This window comes from Musa acuminata, chromosome BXJ3-4, assembly GCF_036884655.1.
Source record: "Musa acuminata AAA Group cultivar baxijiao chromosome BXJ3-4, Cavendish_Baxijiao_AAA, whole genome shotgun sequence".
In the NCBI taxonomy this organism is placed as follows: Eukaryota; Viridiplantae; Streptophyta; class Magnoliopsida; order Zingiberales; family Musaceae; genus Musa; species Musa acuminata.
In genome coordinates, this window is record NC_088352.1 from 6,492,788 (window position 1) to 6,512,268 (window position 19,481).

General features: G+C 41.9%; 5 protein-coding genes across 7 annotated transcripts; 2 read left to right on the forward strand and 3 right to left on the reverse strand.

Annotated features, from left to right (window-relative positions):
• Positions 1–4,045, reverse strand: LOC103980951 (malate dehydrogenase, mitochondrial). The gene is made up of 7 exons (XM_009397491.3): positions 3,663–4,045; positions 3,384–3,557; positions 3,082–3,250; positions 2,930–2,991; positions 2,687–2,811; positions 1,540–1,657; positions 1–396 (listed from the first exon to the last, which is right to left on the reverse strand). The coding sequence occupies exons 1-7, from the start codon at positions 3,915–3,917 to the stop codon at positions 256–258; spliced, it is 1,044 nt and encodes a 347-aa protein (XP_009395766.2). The 5' UTR covers positions 3,918–4,045; the 3' UTR covers positions 1–255.
• A 1,390-nt stretch (positions 4,046–5,435) lies between these two features.
• LOC135582581 (riboflavin synthase-like) lies at positions 5,436–9,212 on the forward strand. 3 transcript variants are annotated; one of them, XR_010495654.1, is made up of 3 exons: positions 5,436–6,428; positions 7,875–8,844; positions 8,941–9,212. XR_010495654.1 is itself a non-coding variant. In XM_065146637.1 (2 exons), exon 1 carries the CDS (start codon positions 5,540–5,542, stop codon positions 6,410–6,412), a length of 873 nt encoding a protein of 290 aa, XP_065002709.1. In that variant the 5' UTR covers positions 5,436–5,539; the 3' UTR covers positions 6,413–6,428; positions 7,875–9,212. The 3 variants fall into 3 exon arrangements, 2 of the variants coding, with proteins under 2 accessions (XP_065002709.1, XP_065002710.1); XM_065146637.1 differs by having other exon boundaries at positions 7,875–9,212; XM_065146638.1 differs by lacking the exon at positions 8,941–9,212 and having other exon boundaries at positions 7,201–7,955.
• Positions 9,213–12,137: 2,925 nt separating this feature from the next.
• Positions 12,138–12,958, reverse strand: LOC103980953 (eukaryotic translation initiation factor 1A). Its single transcript, XM_009397495.3, has one exon. The coding sequence runs from the start codon at positions 12,831–12,833 to the stop codon at positions 12,399–12,401; it is 435 nt and encodes a 144-aa protein (XP_009395770.1). The 5' UTR covers positions 12,834–12,958; the 3' UTR covers positions 12,138–12,398.
• Positions 12,959–16,447: 3,489 nt separating this feature from the next.
• On the forward strand, positions 16,448–17,509 carry LOC135635197 (protein RKD1-like). Its single transcript, XM_065146117.1, has 3 exons — positions 16,448–16,593; positions 16,670–17,186; positions 17,333–17,509. Exons 1-3 carry the CDS (start codon positions 16,448–16,450, stop codon positions 17,507–17,509), a joined length of 840 nt encoding a protein of 279 aa, XP_065002189.1.
• Positions 17,510–17,951: 442 nt separating this feature from the next.
• Positions 17,952–19,188, reverse strand: LOC135635063 (uncharacterized protein At4g00950-like). The gene is made up of 2 exons (XM_065145889.1): positions 18,547–19,188; positions 17,952–18,320 (listed from the first exon to the last, which is right to left on the reverse strand). Exons 1-2 carry the CDS (start codon positions 19,159–19,161, stop codon positions 18,255–18,257), a joined length of 681 nt encoding a protein of 226 aa, XP_065001961.1. The 5' UTR covers positions 19,162–19,188; the 3' UTR covers positions 17,952–18,254.
• Positions 19,189–19,481: the final 293 nt, after the last annotated feature.

The following is a 19,481-nucleotide window of genomic DNA, read 5'->3' on the forward strand; positions in this document are numbered from 1 at the left end:
TAAAAAGAAATTGTGCCAGTGAAACTACCAGTTTAATTAAACCATCCGAAGTGTGTGTAAATAATCAAAATAAACAAGTCATGCCGATCGGCCTGTCAGATTAATCATAGTTGGCATGATTTATTATTACAGGTTTGGAAGCCTCACGAAGTTGACCAAAAAATAGAAAAGAAAGACATTGAGATAAGGACACCTCAACCGCAGATGCAAAATAAAAAATTTGATGGTTCTGGGATCCCCACAGGTTGGGGCTCGTTAATTCTCCTGTGCAAACTTAATGCCCTTCTCGATGGAGGCCTTCAGCTCAGGCTTGAGCTTTTCCAAGCCCTCTTTCTCGTAATCAGACAGGGGACCAAGTCCGAGTACTTCCTCCAGTCCATTCTTTCCGAGCCTTACCTGCACGAGAGACACCGAGGAACAATTTGTCATACACAAAGAAAAGTGCTTGCCAAATAAAGATTGGTGAATCAAGGTAACAAGTAAAGCAACACCATGTAAAGAAGAACCTGATCGGGATTAACAATTTTCTACTCTATGTAAGAGGGAAGCAAAATATGCACAGAAACCAACCATCGATCACATCTGTTGAAAAATTGAAAGACCAAGGCATGCAGCTGAATGAATACAACAATGGTTCTTTACAGAGAAATAAATACATGTGTTCCTTACCAGAAGTTATTAGACACTGAAGGACTCGAATCACCTATGATCAACAACTTCAACTAATTGTAACAATTTAGCAATCAGAATCGTGACCAACTTCTTCAGCATTATGATACAGCATTAAAGTTTATGAAGTTCATAATCATGTGAACATTGTCCAAGGAAGAGGTATATAGATTTTTGACAGTATTATTACTTTTAAAAAAAGGGTGAAAAACAAGCAGAAAAGTTGAGGAATCAGTCTGACTACTGAATATCATGAAATCAAACTTTTTTCCCTTTTTATTTCCTTTTTTGGAACCAACTGCAAGACATGTGCCTCGGTTCATATTCAACTGCCAGCTACTAGAACATATATTACAAAGAGAGTAATTTGCACTACACATATTATGTGAAAATGATAAAATCCCATCCACACGAGAGTCGATGAGTGACACGTTGTCTCACTCATCACAACCACAGTCAGATGTCAGATATAATCTCGACAGATACACTAGATTACTCACTGCAGCTACATGTAAATAGGCAGTCGCTGAGAAAACCAGCTGGTACTGCAAAATATGAGATGATATTCTACGCATAGGAGTTCATCCTCGTGAACTATATGATCAAATAGATGATCTTCATAGAAAATAATTGCATTAATTATGTAGTGGTGCCAAGTTATACGGTGGGTTGTTAATGTTTGAACAATATAGCTCATTATTCTTGTTGTTGTTGATGATGATGACGATGTAGTGGTGACAAAATATCTAATTTCATGTATAAGAAAGAAGAAGATGCAGATTGTGTGAAACAGTAATGGGTGCTAGGTAAGAAATTTCTTCCTTAAAATCGATAAACCCAGAATAAGATGACAAAAGTTTGTTAAATAACCTTTGAAGCAAAGAAAGGCAGCTCTGTGATGCTTGATTGGACAAATGAACACTCCACAATGTCAGGGACTCCATTAAGACCTTTCAAGCATGCATCTGCAAAGATGGCCCCTGCATATCTGTATGAAACTGTTCCTTTAGACACAAAGAATAAACTTTAACCTTTCACAGCTTCTACTCGGATGAAATCAATAAACTTGAAATAACCAACTAGCTAATCAAAGGCAATGAAAAATGACAGTCAGTACCAAGACAAATGCGGTCATGTCCAAAATTTTCTAGCTTACATTGCAAAAATCGTTAAATTGTATGGATTGTCAGATTACAAACTATTTCTAGTTAACCATAAAATATTAGACATTCACTACATTCATTTGAAAAATTAATTATACCACTACTGATGCAGATGAGCATTGAGAGAGAGTTTTGGAGATTTGCATGTATATGGATTATAGTCCTAGATAACTATATTTCCCTAGTGGTCTAAATGCCTAACTGAGGCACCTTTTTGACTTCAATATAGGGCAGTTGGTAATTAAGATAGTGATCCCTGATTCTCAATTCATCAGTTACAGAAGCCGTGATAGTTTGATGTATTATTAACCCACAAGATAACATACTAACAGCACTAAAATCAAATGACATTTTTTACTGGTATATTATACAATTAAATACATATAGTCAGCTTACCTCTCTGGAATTCAAAACACCACATAAATCCCTCATTTAAGACCTACCAATTTCTATCCACTCGCTGTATTGATTCACCTACTCTTAACTGTACAATTAAATGGATAACTAAATCCAGAACAGTAAAATGAATTAAATAATTTAACAGAATAAAGTTTTTTTCTGTTTATACATAAAAAGAGGGCTTATTATCCCCACTTAGTGGCAAAAGCAATCATGTGACATGTCAATATAAGTATCATAACAAAGTTTACAAATTGCAATAGCTTTAAAGGAGCTGTGAAGATCGAAATTTAGATCTCACTTTCTCAACTGAAACTATGCAAATATGGCCTACATAACATTCAGATAACCAGTATGAAATAAATAAATGGAGCCTACGACTAACAGTGCTTGAAAGGTAATCATATTATTAATACATAAAAACAAGAGTTGAAACAATATGTATAAAGACTTACGCCATAGACAAAGTTGCTGAGCCTTTCCCAGCTTTTGCCTCCACAACCTCCGTCCCACCATCCTGTGTCCTCTTTGTAAGAGCCTCGATATCATCATCAGACAAATCATTACTAGCAGGAGTTGCCTGTACAGATTTTTTAAAGCAAAAATGTCAACATTATCAGAGTAAAACCACAAAATAAAATCCTTATTAAGCATTAAAAAAGGCAGTTGAGGGGAGACATCAGATATAGGGAAATCACCTGAGAAAACAGTGGCAGGATGGTTATGCCAGCATGGCCACCAACAACAGGAACATTAACACCTGCATGTAATATCCCATCCATCAATTGAACACATTTCTAAGCAAAACGAAGAACAAAACAACCTATAACGAAAAAGTAGGAAGCATTACCAGCTACCGGAACCTTTGCTTTCCCAGCATAAAAAGTTTTAGCCCTGACAACGTCGAGTGTAGTGACACCGAAAAGCTTCCTCTCATCATATGTCCCCGCCTTCTTGAACACCTCAGATGCAATTGGCACAGTCGAATTCACTGGATTGCTTATCATAGTAACAACAGCCTGACAAGAGACAATAGCATGATTTAACTCCTTTTATAGATTAGAAGTCCAAAAAGTTGGGAACACTGAGATTGCGCAAAAAGAAAAAATATGAACAAACATCTTTGCCGGTTGTGGTCACAGAAGCACATACGTTAGGGCAGTACTTGGAGATGGCGGTGCATAGCGACTTCACGATGCCGGCGTTGATGTTGAAGAGATCATCACGAGTCATACCGGGTTTCCGCGGCACGCCGGCAGGGATGATCACCACATCGGAGTCCTCGAGGGCCTTGCCGAGCTGCTCGTCGCCAGCATAGCCGGCGACCTACATAGTCATACAGAAACAGATCCAAAACCCTCGATCCGATCAGATCTATTCAGGATAAGCCGGATTGAGAGAGCGGGGGAGAGAAAAAGAAGATCTGCAAACCTCGGCGCGGGTGTTGATGTGACTGACGTCGGCGGCGACGCCTGGCGTGCCAGCGATATCGTAGAGGGCGAGGCTGGAGACGAGGGGGTTGAGCTTCATAAGGAGGGAGAGGGGCTGGCCGATCCCGCCAGCGGCGCCGAGGATCGCGACCTTACGCTCGGGGGCAGAGTCGGAGGAGAATCGGCGGCAGGAAGAGGCGGAGGCGCCGCCCCGACGGATGGCCGACTCGAGGGATCTGATCACGAAGCGCCTCATGGTTTCAGAGAGAAAGAGAGAGAGAGAGAGCGAGTGCGGAAGGAGGAGATGAGATGGGACGAGGGCGCCGATCCAATAGAGGGAAGGAGGGCGAGTGCAAAATGTGCGCTAGGGCTTTTGAAGATAAAAAAGAAGTGGTGGGGGGAGAGGGGGGGGGGGGGGGGGGGTGGGGTGGAGTGGTCTGTTGCGGGCGTGAACGGGTCCGGTAAAGCGATCTCAATACTAAAAATCGAAATTAACTTTTTTACTGACATATTTCATAATAGACAAATGTCTTTAAAAATTCTCATTCTTTTTATTTTTATTTTCCACGTAACGTTTTATATATATATATATATATATATATATATATATATATATATATATATATATATATATATATATATATATATAGACTTGATCGTGATGTAATATCTTAAATTTTTTTTGTGCTTGTTCTAAGTTAAATATTTTTTTAATTTATATTTTTTTTATATTTTTGGGGATATTGATCTTTTACGAATGAATACTATCATTTAGACAAATTAAGCTAACTTCTTGACAGATTAAAGTTAAACATATTGACTTTTTTAAGTTGATTTTGTTGAATAATTTAGTAGATGAAACAAATTATCATTCCAAATCTTTGTATCACTAATCATCATCTTTACTCTATTATTTCTATTATTATGTTATAAAATTCTCACCCGATAGGAGTCAGCAATGAGTTGTTCCACAAATGGGTCATCTTTTCCTCGTGCGTCACTTAAAAATAATAATCAATCTTTTTCTTTTTACAAAGAATAAATAATGAAGATGAAATTTAAACTTAAGATATTATGATATATCATCAAAATATTTACCGATTAAACTAACTAATATCATCGGTCAATTTTTAATTAGTTTGAAATGAAGTTTTAATATATGATTATCAATTTTTAATTAGTCTGAAATGGAGTTTTAACCTCTGATTAATTCTTTATGTATACATTCGCCGTGCAATGTTGATACTATCCATAAACTCTATATTTAATTATTTGTCATCACCCATATATGTATATTTTATACTCCAATTCTACTATTTTATCTTCCTCCTATTTTCTTTTTTATCATTTATTTTAATCTTTTTCGCCTTCAAAACAACCAATACATATCAATATTACCATAAAATGTTAATATAAATTGATATATACCAATCCCATCAATAATCAATATGGGTAGAAATCGTTATATAATCCTTGATTCCTTCCATTCTAACAAAGTAAATAATTAAGATAAAAATGATCACTACGGAAGTGCTGGTTGTCGATGCGTGATTGGGCCATCTTAATAGCTTTCAATAGGCAAAATAATAAGACTTTCATAATATTTGGTGTATATATATATATAAGAGAATTATAAACTACCCTCCATCACCGTCCATCAATATATCTGCTTAAATTTCAACCGCCTGATATCTCAGGTTTGGTCTTGTGGACTTCGACGGACGGTGATCGAGGCGGTTTTATATTCCATTATTGTGCAGGACGCTTGCACATCTATTTCGTTGGTCACAAGTCTCCAGCAGACCAAACGGACTCCATCGCCTTACCTAATTTTCGGCCGCCTTGCATTTTGCTGCCCTCGAATCGTCGAACAGAACAATGGCGGCGTCGTCTGCCTCCGCCCGCCTCCATCTTCCCCTCGCCAGGCTCGAACCCTCTCTTCTTCTTCCTCCCCCGACGAGCGCTTGCAATTGCTACTTCTCCGTCTCCTACTCGCTCTCTCTTAAACCCTCGTCGTCGTCCATCTTTCTCAAACCCCTCCTTTTTCCCCGATCCTTTCGCTCCAAGCCCCTCAAGAGCCGGGCCCCTAGATCTAGCGCCTTCACGTGCCTCTTCACCGGCATCGTGGAGGAGATGGGCCACGTCGAGCGCCTCGGCCCCTCCGGGGACGATGACGGCGGCATCGAGATGCGCATCGCCGCGAGCACCGTCCTCGAAGGCGTCCAGCTCGGTGACAGTATCGCCGTCAACGGCACCTGCCTCACCGTGTCCCACTTCGACCCCGGCGCCTCCACCTTCACCGTCGGCCTCTCGCCCGAGACCCTCCGCCGGACCGCCCTCGGTGAGCTCGGCCTCGGGTCCCCCGTCAACCTCGAGCGCTCCCTGCAGCCGATATCGCGGATGGGCGGCCACATCGTGCAGGGCCACGTCGACGGCACCGGCGAGATCGCGTCCTTCGTGCCCGAGGGGGACTCGCTGTGGGTGAAAGTGCGGGCCACGCCGGAGCTGCTGCGCTACGTCGTGCCCAAGGGGTTCATCGCGGTGGACGGGACGAGCCTGACGGTGGTGAAGGTGTACGAGGAGGAGGGGTGCTTCGACTTCATGTTGGTGGCCTACACACAGCAGAAGGTGGTGATCCCGCTGAAGAAGGTCGGGGATAAGGTGAACTTGGAGGTAGATATACTCGGCAAGTACGTCGAGAAGCTTCTTAGAGGCAGATTCGATGATCATTCCGCTGCTATTACTTCTTGATAGGAAACGGGAGGAGGTAATTGATTCTGATCCTTGCTCTTCAGTTTGGAGTTCTCTTTTCTTAGATTTACATGTTCTGTTTATCTATCAGTTAATCATGAAACAAGAATCTCTTGTGCTTATTTATCAGTCAATGATGATGGGATTTGGTGATCCTCCCAAGTCTTGGTGTTTGGAATAAATGCACTGAAACTTCATCTTGCAAATTTGAGCATCAAAATCAAGTTTTGCTTTTGATGAATGTTTTGATAGATATGGATATCATAGTTTGCCTACCTTAGGAATTTTCTACTTATGTTATATACATGCACACACATTGCTGCATTCTGTACATGTACCAAAATCTTTAGTTTAATAATCACTCTGCCTTCTATGATGAACATGAATGAATGTTATTACGAACGAATAGTGCTTCTCTTCATCATTAAGCCACCTGTGACTTTTACCAAAAGTTTACTGTGATCTTTTTGTTCAAATAACAATCAAAATGAAGTAGGGTTGGGAAAAACGAATCTCGTCTCTGTTGAGACATCAGGCTTGGTCGGTGCATTATTGCACAAGTGATAGGTCTCAGATTCGAATCCACCACGTGTTAGCATCATATATGCCATTTGATATAATGAAAATTTCTTCTAATTTTGGAGAAAAGAAAGGATTAATGAATCTCTTTATGATTCGGTATCTAAAATGTTTGCTATGCCTGTTGTGGTTCTTCGACACAGTCTTCTCTTTCACTGACTTGTATTACAAAGATAAGTTGCGAAGCTAGCTAATGTTCTTGCCTGTAGTTCAAAGGCAAGAGGCATCAACATAAGCAAGCGTCCAACCCGAACATTTTAACAAGTGTGAGACTAATGCTGCCGATCTTTACCAAGGATAGTTTCACAAGACGACACTACTACCTTCTATGAGGAACATGATTGATTTATGACTATTACTTGTTCTTGAACATGATATTATGCTTCTGTCATTCTATAGTCTAACAATGTATGCTATGCCTGTTGTGGTTCTTCAAAACTGGGTTTTGTCTGTCTTATCTTCTTTGAACTTTTATTACAACTATACATAAAGCTTCACGCCTGTAGTTCAAAAAGCAAGAGGCATCAACATAAGCAACTAGCTAACTCTAACACAGCATTCTTGCCTTCTATGAAGAACAAGATTCAGATGTTCCTCTGTTTATTTTTGTGAATGACACTAAACTTTTTCTCGCTGTTTTTGGCATCTGCGGATAGCGCTATATTCTGTTCTAAAATGTTTCCTGTGTTTGTTGGCGGTTCTTCGACACTGGGGGGTCTGGTCTGTCTTCTTTTTTTACTAACTTTTATGACAACTATACCTTCACACTTTAGCTAGCTAATGTTCCTTCCTGTAAGTTCAAAAGTAAGTGGCATCAAAATTAGTAACTGATTTTTCCCGACTCCTGAAAATAATTCTTGTTCTTCTTCTTTCCTACTTGTAGGGAGTTGTATGTCATCAGCCGATTGTACCATGGATATTCTAGGAGGAATGATACATTTATTTTGCTTGTTTTGTTTTCTTACGATTAATGGGCAATGTCACTTAATTATCATGGCTCAACCTTCTATTGTTAACTATGATTTATTTAAGCATTTTTGAATCAACAGTTTAAACTCAACAATTAACTTAACAATAGAAATAGTTAATCCATCATCAAACACTTATAGGTCTTTCTAAGTAACCTGTGCATCTTTGTTAAGATACAACATAACCCAAAATCAAATCCAGTAATAGTCCAATGAGACCTCACATCATTCCATCTTTGAACGACTGATTAGACTCATCTAAATTATTATGCCTAGTCATAAAGAGTCATATAGAGTCATATTTCACCGCATCTGATGGTTCCCCAAACTAGAGTCTTGCACCACCCTCCCACCAGAATCGATTCCTTGGCCATCAATCCCTCTCCCTCATCAGGTGGAGGTGGCACGAAGAAAGCTTTACTTGGGGAACAAAAAAGCTAATGTCCAATGTTACCGAGTAGAGTCAATATTTTGAGGCAGTCTCCATACGTATTCTTAAGACGAGGGTAAATTTAGGGCGGACATATGCACAATGATTGATGTTCATCGGGTGGGACGATCGGTGTGCCAACGTAGTCGCGTTGGCCACCATACACGCGTTCTGATGCCAGCTCTCATCGCCTTCCAAACACATGCTTTTGCTGCGTCGGGTTAGGATTATAAATTTGTGTATCGATATATACCCATTCGCCTGTACCACCACCAGGAGAACAAGAGAGGACCAAAGAGGGAGAGAAGAGAGAGAGAGAGAGATCTGCCGCTACCATCATCATGAAGGCAACCGGCATCGTCACGGTCGCTTCTACGGCGATCATGGCGGCCGCCTCGTACTCGACTGCGGTGTCCGGCTCGCTCTCGGATCCCAAACTCCAAGCTCCAAACCAGGTAAGTGGGCGTCCGTCCACATCAGCTATAACGAGTAACTCAGGATGCTGTGTTCGGCTTCTCACCACGCTCCTCTCGTCCGACACCATGGAGCAGGGCCGAGAGTCGTCGTCTCAGGAGAGGCAGAAGCAGAAGCAGGAAGATGGATCGACTCCGAGATTCGACGGGTTGCGGTTCATCGAGTCGCTCGTCACCGCGCATCGATGAGATGAGACCGCGCACCGTTTGCTGCTACCAATGATTGCACATCATTCTTCTCGACGGTGCAACTACGTTTGATCATTGCTGTTTAGTGGTTGGAGAAGGTGTAATTTTCTTCCCCCTGTTTTCTTGTTTACACTGAAACGAGAAGCACATGTTCCATGTGATGCTGCTGTTTAATCGTGGTTACGTCCTGCGGAAGTCGATCTCGTCGACCACGTTATACGCAGCCGCTCCTTGTTTTTCTCTTTTCCAATAACAAGATAACGATTACCTGATACCGTAAACTACACCGTTCCTCGAAAAATCAGAGCCAAGTACGGAGGGAGCTCTAATGACCAAAGTTTCTCCCCCACACAAGGGATCGGTCTTTTGGTTCAGTCGGTTTGCAGATACCATTACCTTCTCTAAGAGCATAAACAACATTACTAATATTATTGTTTTCCGAAGGTCATGGAAAAGTAGCTGTGTCGGTCAGAATATGTAGAACTCGGGTTCGACAATAATCAATCTATCAGCAGCTGCTAATTTTTTTCGCTTCCGGTGTTTTCCACTTGATCAATCACCGGGAACATAGATCAAGACACATCAGATCTAAGCATTTTACCAGACACTGTTTTCCTACAACATGTATCGTTGATTCGTCCTTGGAGTCGACCATCCGGCTCGCCAAATTGACGAGTTAGTCCGAGTCACAGATCCCTGCTGCAGGAATCACAAATCTTATGGAGTAGGGAATACATAACGGTCCCAAGGCTATTATGATTAGGCTTCAAGCACCTTAACAGTCCTATTGAGGATCTAATGAACACCATATTATAGCGGCCCTCTATCACACTTACCCTATATGACTTGTTTAATTTTCCCTATTCTAGAGGAACATATTAAAACAATTAATATGTTAACATCAATGGAGAGGCAAATAAATTCAGATGTTGCATAGCAAGGGCAGAGGACTTCGGCTGATGTCAAATGTCGCTTCACACCTCGATCGACACAACAACACCTGGTCAAATGGACCAGAACGCCAGTCGAGGCACATTAACGCCTGCTCAGGCTCGTTTCTTCACGCCACGCCAGCACCAATGTCAGACACTACCAGCCTACCCCCTGCAAGCGAGCACATCAGGAAACAATAAGCTTCACTATAAATACCCTCGCATTCTGAACGAAGGGAGGAGGGGGGACAAACCAAAAAAACTTCTTCATCTGAAATCCCCTTCACATCAACTAACTTGATCGTCGGAGGGGTCCAACCCGACCTGTGTGCAGGAACAAAGACGGGGTGCCTCCCATCGCGTGCCCAGGCGAGGAGTCCCCTCCCGGAGGAAGCGACGACCCCGTCTCGATCGGACCACCGTGATCGACCCCCTCGACGGACTCGAGGGCCGTACCGAGAAGATCCCCATCATCCGAACCCGAACCGAACCGCGTCGGCCCCGAGGCCACGGCTCAAGATTGTTTACACTAACACCGGCCATCAAACTATGCCAACCAATATTGATTGGTATTGCTAATAAATAATTAAAAAGACAAACATCTGGATGATACCAAACTATATAAATCTGGTACCATTCCTTGATCATTGACAGTGGATTTGCTACATGACTGAGAAGCTACTTAGCATTAAACTAAGACTCAAGAAAAACTTGGCAACGACACAATTCGACAAACCTCATCAGATTTCACTTACCTGACACCCACCGATGCAAAAGAAAGTTTCAAAAATCTATCAATGACTTCCGCATAATAATCACAGACATCCTGCCAACTTCCAGTATCATTTTGACTAAAAGATTTGCTTTGAAACATGCTGCTTCCTCCCAGCAAATGTTGTGGCAAAAAGGGTTCTGTAAGAGTATGATTTCAACAGAATATTTGCCTCCTCCTAACAAATGTGGTGGCAGAGAAGGGTTCTCCAAATGTATTTGATCCATGAATAGCAAATTCAGCCTAAAGAAAGAGGGCAATCTGCTACATCATTATGAATGCAGGCAGGTCGTCGTTATTCCATGTGTCACACTTATTCACTAGCTAAGAAGATGAATCATAGACAAAGTCATCATCTTCTATTTATTGTCGACTCGGGGACAATCTCTTAACACCTGATGAAGTAGCACCAAGGTAGATCTAGATAAAAAAACACAGTATTATGAGTTCATGACACCAGTAATTTCTAAAGATCCCCAATCTATCTTTGCCACACCTCGTGTTACCCAGATCACCCACCCTCTTCATACTTCGGAGTTGCCTGCGCCATTCATATTGCAAAGTTACATGCTCCATCAGCAAGAAAAAAAGAGATGACAAAGCCGCTTCATCCAACCATGATTTGGCAGGCTAAGATGTTCATTTTTCCACAGAGAACTTCTCGAGGTTGCAGTAATGCCTATCGCTATCTATTCTTACTCCCCCAGCTGGCCTTCCCAACGACATGGCAAAGCCACCAGAACAACCTAACAGGTTACTACAGAATCACGCAAAAGATAAATAAATCCCCACCATCTAGTTTAAACTTTAAAGGCCATAACAAGTCCAAACAAACTTGTTCATTGCCATGATTTCAGAAAGAATACGATAAACTTCATCAGTCGATCAGAAAGCACATTTCCACCAAATGGTGCTTGAGAACACTTGGATCACTACGATCGAGGTCACTCTGGCTATCAGAGGTAACAAGAGGGAAAACGAGAACTACAGTTACACAAGTCCTCATGTGGTTGCATTCTTTTTGCCCAAAGGCATGGAAAGGCATATGGTCAAACAAGCAATCTACAATCATCTTAAATATACCAACCGAACAAGATTATCACAAAATCATTGAGATAATGAATACCTGCTAATATGAAGACAACAAAAATGATTGTAATCACACAAATGTTTACCAATGCCTCTCCAAATACATATGGAAATTTAAGCTAAGGCTTCTTGAGGTTTATGAGGACAATCCTTTGGAAAAATTCTCTAGAATTTCACTGAAGACCTGAAAAGGAGACATGCCTATGACCACAAAACTTCTGTTTCGACCTAGATGAAGATAACAACCATTTCAAGTTATTGTTGGATTGAAATCAAAAGTATTGAAATCTGCATACCAAGAATCCTCAAGGATACTAAATTAATTGTTATGATAGCACAGTGCGACAAAAGCATCATCATGATCAGATAGACACAGTCTCTTTTTCACCACCAGTAATCATCATAGGATTTTAAGACCATCCAAGCATCTGTGTACTTATTTCTATATTATACCCAAACTCCAGCAGCAGACTTGCAAGAAACGGAATCGACATCAAATTCAAGACATAGATAGAAGGAAAGGCAAGCCAGACCTTATTCGATCCTTCCACCGCTTAGATCTTGTCGATGTCCTCGTCCTCGAACTCGATGTAGTCATCAGCGGCGCCCTCCTCCTCTTCATCGAGTCCTCCGATGCCTTCGTTGAGGCGGGTGTTCTCGGGGAGCTCCCCGTAGGCCTTGAGGAGACGGGCCTCGTCGGGCATGTACTTGAATATGACGTCGGCCTTGTCGTCCTGGTAGTCGCGGAGGCCGACGAGGATGATGTCGCCGGCGGCGATCCAGACCTTCTTGTGCATCTTACCGCGGATGTGGCAGAGCCGCTTGCTGCCGTCGATGCACATGGCCTCGCAGCGGCCGTTGCCGAGCATCCGAAGGACCTGGGCGTACTCCTGGCCGTCTTCCTTGAAGACCAGCTCGCGCTTCTCGTCGTCGGCCTCGTTCTTACCGCGCTTGCGGTTCTTCCCTCCCTTACCCTTGTTCTTCGGCATCCTTCGCGACCGTCGATCGAAACCCTAACCCTCCTCCTCGATCCTTCTAGTTTCTGCTCCTTTCCTTCGAGCAGCCTTTGTTCGGTCCTCAAAAAAGGATCGCGTGAAGGCCACGCAACACGAAAACTTGTGTGATACGCTTTTCTTCTACCTATATATATAATGGACGTTCGGAGGAGATGATCTCCGTTAATCTGGCGTTGCACGCATCTCGGAGCAAGCCCAAATTGTAGGCGCCATGTAATTGGAGGTAGCATTGTTCAGTAACTTTTTATTTACATAAACATAGATAATTATTAATTATTATTTCTATAGATGATAAAATAAGAAAAAAATTCATGTCAGATGATGTCAAGATATATTGTCACTGGTAAAACATTATTATTAATTTGGCTTAGTGACTAATTAATCTTTTCAAAATTGCTAATAATGTCATTTGTACTCTAATGGTTTAGCTCATTCCGCGTCGTAGGTCTAATCGTCTGTGCCTTCTCTTAATTAATTATCAAGCGATTGCAATAAGTGAATTGACGACATGGAGCGATCACAGATTTGCAATGCGCCTCCAAATTGGACCGTGTTGATCCGATTAGACGAACCATCGGCACCGCAATGGAGACCAAGACGTCGCTTAATCTGTCGCAGCACGAATCTCGAAGCATGCAACCCAAATCGGCATATGTAGACGTCGTAGCGAAATCACGATCAGTGTCTTTGACTACGACGCATAAGAACTCGAGCACTGTATGCATTAGAATCACGCCTAATCCTATATAATGTGGGTGGTGATACATACCCAAGAAAAATCCATCTATATATGCCGATGGTACGATAGATGTTGAGTTTGTGTTGGAGTCCTTGAGGCTGAGGTCCCATGATCAATTATCCTGAAATGTCGAAAAAAGAGTTTTCTTAATGGTGTATTCTCAAAGAAAAATATTTTAATTTTGAATCTCTTGTGATAATTTCTTTGGGCTCTTCTTATGACATCAATCTATTAGTATTAGACATGATTATTTGATTCATCTAATTGAGTTGTGCAAACCTACCAAATTTCTAAAATATGTTTGCATTTGAAAACCAAATATGGCTCATAAATATAATATTGTGGGTATGCCTGACAAAAAATATTTTGATACTCGAGTCAATAAAAATATATATGTGAGAAAAAAAAATTAAAGAGAAAGTTATACTGTACAACACAAGCTTCTATTGAATTACGAGAAAAATATTCATACAATAATAAATATTTTAAGCCATAATTTTCTCTTTAATTTATACTAATATTAGGAGCACTCGACTTTACTTGCTGTGCTCGGTTATTTTAAGCAACATTTTTCTCTTCAATTCATATTAATCTTTAGGCAAGATTTTCTAGCTCTAAATATATGAAGAATCTAATATAATCTTTCTACAATTTAGTCATAGGAATATTGGTGATGATATGAGTTTCTTTCTATTTAGTCTTACGAAAACACAAATGAGTGCTCATTCGAGTATTTGATATACATCACGATTATTAATTTTTAAATATATATTTATTTTATAGTTGACTTATAGTGGTTTCTACTTAGCGTTGATGAAAAACTTTTATTATAATTTTTATTTCAGTCTCTCGGTAGTACTAGAACTTATTGGATTTATTTTTAAATTGACATCACTATGTTTCTTAATAAAGTCTATGATTACTTTTGATTTATATTTTGATAAATAAATAAATTATAATAAATATTTATAATTTATAAATATTAATAAAATGATATTTATTTATTTAGTTCTTGGATTGGATTGGATTGGATTGGATGAATACAGTAGTCCAAATTTAACAATTATATTGCATCTTAGTTAATACCGGATGTATACATTAGCATGATAGCTCGAACAATGTTCTCATTTATCGAGAAAAAGAAATGTAGGCTAGTAAAGTTCAAAAGTTTGTCTTGCAATAGAAATTTATCTTGATAATTTGTCTAGGATATATTTTAAATCTTTAATAGAAAAGTCATGTTGCATAATGTTATCCGTATGGTGGACGGTGCAATTGTCAAGTCATTTAAAGCAAAGACCTAAACATCGATGCTTCTTTTTGTGTGCATTGATCGCTCCACCTATATTAACTTGCAACCATTCATTAGATCAATTATCATTTGATAAATCTATGCATGCTTATAAGTACATCAAACGGTGCAAAGTGTCCCAAATCATGCACAGCTTTTTTTTCCCCGAATATGATTCCCAAAATTTTTATTTCAAATCAACATTAGTTGGCGACCAAAAGAAAAGAAAAGAAAAAAAAACATTAGTTTTTTTTATTATAATACCTTTTTGTTTTTGCTCGATCGATCGTAAGTCTGCATGATTTGGTCTTATCCTGAAGGCGTGAGGTTGTCCCAAAAACCCTCGCGAGCAGTAGTTGTGTAGCACTAAGGTGCCCAAGATGGCTCAGAGAGAGTCTTCTATATGGCTTCCGAGAATCCGAGGTGAATTTCGATCTACTTTATGGGTTCCTGACTCGATTTTTCTGACGTACAAGTTAGCTCTTTTTTCGGGGTTACGTAGAATGTGAAAGGTTTTGGAAAAAGGTTCAACTCCTAGACAAATGTGAAGGTTCGATTTTTATACTTGGTGGATTAAGGGGATTATTTGTAACTATCGTAACGACCTTCCTTTGGTGTTTTATCCATAAAGACGATAGACCTAAACGATCTTCTACGAATTATCGTCAACAAAAATCGACTAAAGAGGAACATACCTAAACGATCATCTAGGGATCATGTGAGTCGACAAGTCCCAATTACTATCACCTCCCAATAGCGTTAGATCATGTTTCTCAAACAAAACGTAGGATTAATATTAATCCCACACGGTCCGGCTAAATCATAGCAAACATCAGCTAATTACCTTTAATATGCTTGTCAACTAATTATAACACCAAATAATATGATTATATCTAAGCAGGTGATTCGTATTCTTCCAAGCATCATAGAATCTGTTGGTTTGATCCAAATCAACCGAGGATGACAAAGAAGAACTCTCGATGCTTGTCTTCGACCTCAAACGCTGACAGCGAACGTCCCCATTAGCTGGGTCAGCCTAATCCCCACGCGTAGGTGTGATCGGGTAGTCAGCTCACCCCCCAAAAGGCTTCCATCAAACGCCCTTATCGCCATAAGACACTCGTTTAGTAGGATTTTGCTAACCCTCTCTGTCACCCAATTACTTGGAAACCCACACACGCATACGTTATCCTCTCCGTCCATCTTTTCCTCCTTTGGCCTACAAAAAGAAAAATAGCAAAGCGTTCTTCCCAAGGATTAATGCCCCCTTCGCAGAACCATAGGCACGAATCGAGAAGGGGGGATGAGATCTCTTTAATCTCTCGGGAACCATCATAATTGGCCGTAAATGCATGCATGCATGCATGGATACGTTGAAGTTGAGAGAACTCGATAACGGCGCTAATAACCACAGTAATAATTAGCCGCATAACAAACACGTTCTTACGCCGTGCATGCGTATGTATCGGATGTATATATTCGCCCGTCTGTGGCGCACATCATCATTCCCAAAGGGAGGTTTTGCAGGCATTCGCTTCCTTTTTGTCGGTCGCTTGCATGGATCGCAAACCCGCGGCGAAGCCCCCTTTATTCTTCGGCATGGATCTCGACCGCATGAACAATCTCATGTTACTGGAGGAGAAGTTCTTCTCGGAGTGGCCTCACTATGGAGATTCCCTCCCTGAAGTCCCTTATCTCCTCAGGTATGTACTGCATGAAGCCTGTGACTCACGAAAGCAACTCGTGCAATAAGATCGTCCTTTTGCTTCGTTGGTGCAGTGGGACGGACGATCTGGTGCCGCTGCCGGAGAGTCTCGACCCGTTCGATGACACCTTGGGGTTCTCACCGTCCCTCATAAACTCTGATACCTCTTTACCTTCGGTTCCTTGTCAGTACCATGTTCTCCCGGAACCGCTCAACCCAGTGCACTTGGAAGATATCGATCTGGAGCCGTTTGCATGGCCGCACGACTGCGTCTCGACCAGCAACAACGAAGACCTTCTGCTTGATCCCCTGCCTCTTAACGCTTGCGACTTCCCGATCGAAGCCCTCGACGGTGCGAGTGGTTGGGACGGAAAGAGAACGACGGAGAAGCGAGTTGACGGACGGACGTCGAGGCTGAACGATGTGGGCTTCGACGAGATCAAGAACTACTTCTACATGCCAATAACGAAGGCCGCCAAGGAGATGAACGTGGGGTTGACGGTGCTGAAGAAGAGGTGCAGGGAGCTCGGGATCGCCCGATGGCCTCACAGGAAGATGAAGAGCTTGAAGTCTCTGATCCATAACGTGCAGGTGCGCCTTCTTTTCCCCATCAAGTGATTAGAACAGCCATGATGCATGCAGAAGCTCCCAATGGCTGCTTGTCGATTAATGATCGCATGAATAAGCATAATCATTTCGGATGCATAAATGTATTTGCTGCGCGTATTGTTCTGCAGGAGTTGGGGAAGGGTGTCTGCGAGGAGAGCATGAGGAAAGAGTTGGAGACATTGGAGGACCACAAGAGGCTGATGGAGGAGAACCCTGAGATGCAATTGACTGAGAGAACGAAGAAACTTAGGCAGGCTTGCTTCAAGGCTAATTACAAGAGGAGGAGATTGTCGCAGCAGTTCTAATGATCACCGTCATATGGATTGCCATACACCTCTTGGTTATGTACTCTTTTTGCATCTTTTGTGCTGGAGAAATGGTGTGCCCATCAAATCTCGGGCCTGTGAATGTGAATATAGTTTATCATAATACACTTAATTTGAGATTCCTCACAAGCATCATGACATCCCAAATTGCAGTTTTCCTTTTGCATTTTCACAACTATTACTTGATTGATAATTAAAGGGTTGTCCTTAGTAAAATTATATTTTTATTATCTTTTAGTGATTACATGAAGTATGGTAGATTGCGGATGTCAATCTACTAATAATTAGTATGAATGACCGCTATAAATAATCTCCATTAAATTTGAACAATGGTATACTAATTAGATAGAAAATTGCATTTACAATTCTCCTTCTTCACCATTAATGGAATCATAATGATATGGTCGGCCACTATTTATTCCCTGGAACGCAGGTAATGTGTTAATTGGCCATCTGATAGTAGAGTGAGTCATAAAACCTCCGTCCTTTCTCTCTCTCTCTCTCTCTCTTCTGATGGGGTTTTCATTGTTTGTTTGAGTGAAAGAAAGAAAGATGTTGCCATATTTACTGAAAACTGATACAATTCCTTCAGTGCATAGTGATCATATGCATATGCAAAAGCCTTGTATAGAACAGATATATGAAAGGTTGAAGAACACCACAGAATGCCTCCCACAAAGATCGACTGGTACATCGAGGATTGTCGTCAGTTGTTTTGAGAACTTCAAACCTTGCGGTCCCTTCTCCCTGCCATCGGCAACACCTTCTTCAGGCTGCCATAAATGCTTCCCTGTAGCCATAGGGAAAGGATCGCATCAAACGCTCTCACCATGCATGACAGTCCACATGAAGACCCGACAAACTAGAAACGAAAGAACACCACATCTTCTCTTTATCGAATACTTCATGCATCCAGGCTAATCTTACTTGTTGTAACTAAGCAAACAAATGGACATGGAGGATAGATTGGTTGACAGAAGAGTTGGAAACTTGGGTTTTAGGAGTGAAAGACTCACCCAGAGATGAGAGGTGGATGTACTTGCAATACTTCTGTTCCTCCTCAGCCTTGTGATCCTCACCTTCCCCTCCTCTACAACCTCATTCTCATAGTCTCCAACAAGCTTGCAAGAAGAAGAAAATGAAGAAGAAGAAGGCATAGAGGAGCAAGCGATACCCTTCTCTGTCAGCCCTTCCAAGCTCATCTCCCAGCTGTTTCCCTCCCTCGTCACCTTCCTCGCACTTCCCCTCCTCCAAAACCAAGCCACTCCTTCCTTCTTCCTACCTCCCATGTTGACGACGGTCCTTCCCTCTCCATAGGAACAAGAGTAGCAGGAGCCGAGTGGCATGGCCCGGGACGACCGCTCTGGGCCGTCGAGAACTGTGGTGGGCGACAGCGTCGTCTTATCGAACTTGATCTCCGCAGCAGCCACCAATCTAGGAGGCAGGTCCAAACTCCGGATGGCACCGGCGCCAAGGGTGGGCTGCTTCCTCGGCTTCCCCGGAGATTCTTCCCACAGGAAGGGGACGGAGACCGGAAGCCCGGGAGGCGGTGTCGCCATGCCCGGTGGCTCTGGCCGCTGGCTGGGAAGCCAGTAGAGGGAGAGCTTGGGAGGAGTGGAGCTTGGATCCATGGTGGAGCTCGGTAGTGTCTGACACACACTAATACACGTCGTGACGGCGGTCTCGGTAGTTGTGCATTTAATATAGGCGAGACCGGTCGAGAACGGGACTTCGAGAGGCTACGTGACATGGTGCGCGTGAACAGGGAAGGGCGTGCGACTCAAGTACGACAGAAGTCACGACTCAATTAGCGATCTTAGTGTCGGTCGTCGGTGCGGCTGTGCATCCTCAGTTTTCGCATCCCTTCAACTCGTTTGACGTGCGGCATCAACGCGGTTTCCGCTTTGAGTACGGAACGTAGCTGTCAGAGGCGACGATACGGTTTATGGCT

Excerpts from the sequence above, each read along its gene's own strand:
- LOC135582581 (XM_065146637.1), top strand. The coding sequence starts at position 5,540 with ATGGCGGCGTCGTCTGCCTCCGCCCGCCTCCATCTTCCCCTCGCCAGG.
- LOC135635063 (XM_065145889.1), bottom strand. The coding sequence starts at position 19,161 with ATGGATCCAAGCTCCACTCCTCCCAAGCTCTCCCTCTACTGGCTTCCC. Across the intron at positions 18,321-18,546 it reads CATCCACCTCTCATCTCTGG|GGAAGCATTTATGGCAGCCT; the intron begins GTGAGTCTTTCA and ends CTATGGCTACAG.
- LOC103980951 (XM_009397491.3), bottom strand. The coding sequence starts at position 3,917 with ATGAGGCGCTTCGTGATCAGATCCCTCGAGTCGGCCATCCGTCGGGGC. Across the intron at positions 2,812-2,929 it reads TCCTGCCACTGTTTTCTCAG|GCAACTCCTGCTAGTAATGA; the intron begins GTGATTTCCCTA and ends AAATCTGTACAG. Across the intron at positions 397-1,539 it reads TGCCTTTCTTTGCTTCAAAG|GTAAGGCTCGGAAAGAATGG; the intron begins GTTATTTAACAA and ends TCTCTCGTGCAG.
- LOC103980953 (XM_009397495.3), bottom strand. The coding sequence starts at position 12,833 with ATGCCGAAGAACAAGGGTAAGGGAGGGAAGAACCGCAAGCGCGGTAAG.
- LOC135635197 (XM_065146117.1), top strand. The coding sequence starts at position 16,448 with ATGGATCGCAAACCCGCGGCGAAGCCCCCTTTATTCTTCGGCATGGAT. Across the intron at positions 16,594-16,669 it reads GAAGTCCCTTATCTCCTCAG|TGGGACGGACGATCTGGTGC; the intron begins GTATGTACTGCA and ends TCGTTGGTGCAG. Across the intron at positions 17,187-17,332 it reads CTCTGATCCATAACGTGCAG|GAGTTGGGGAAGGGTGTCTG; the intron begins GTGCGCCTTCTT and ends ATTGTTCTGCAG.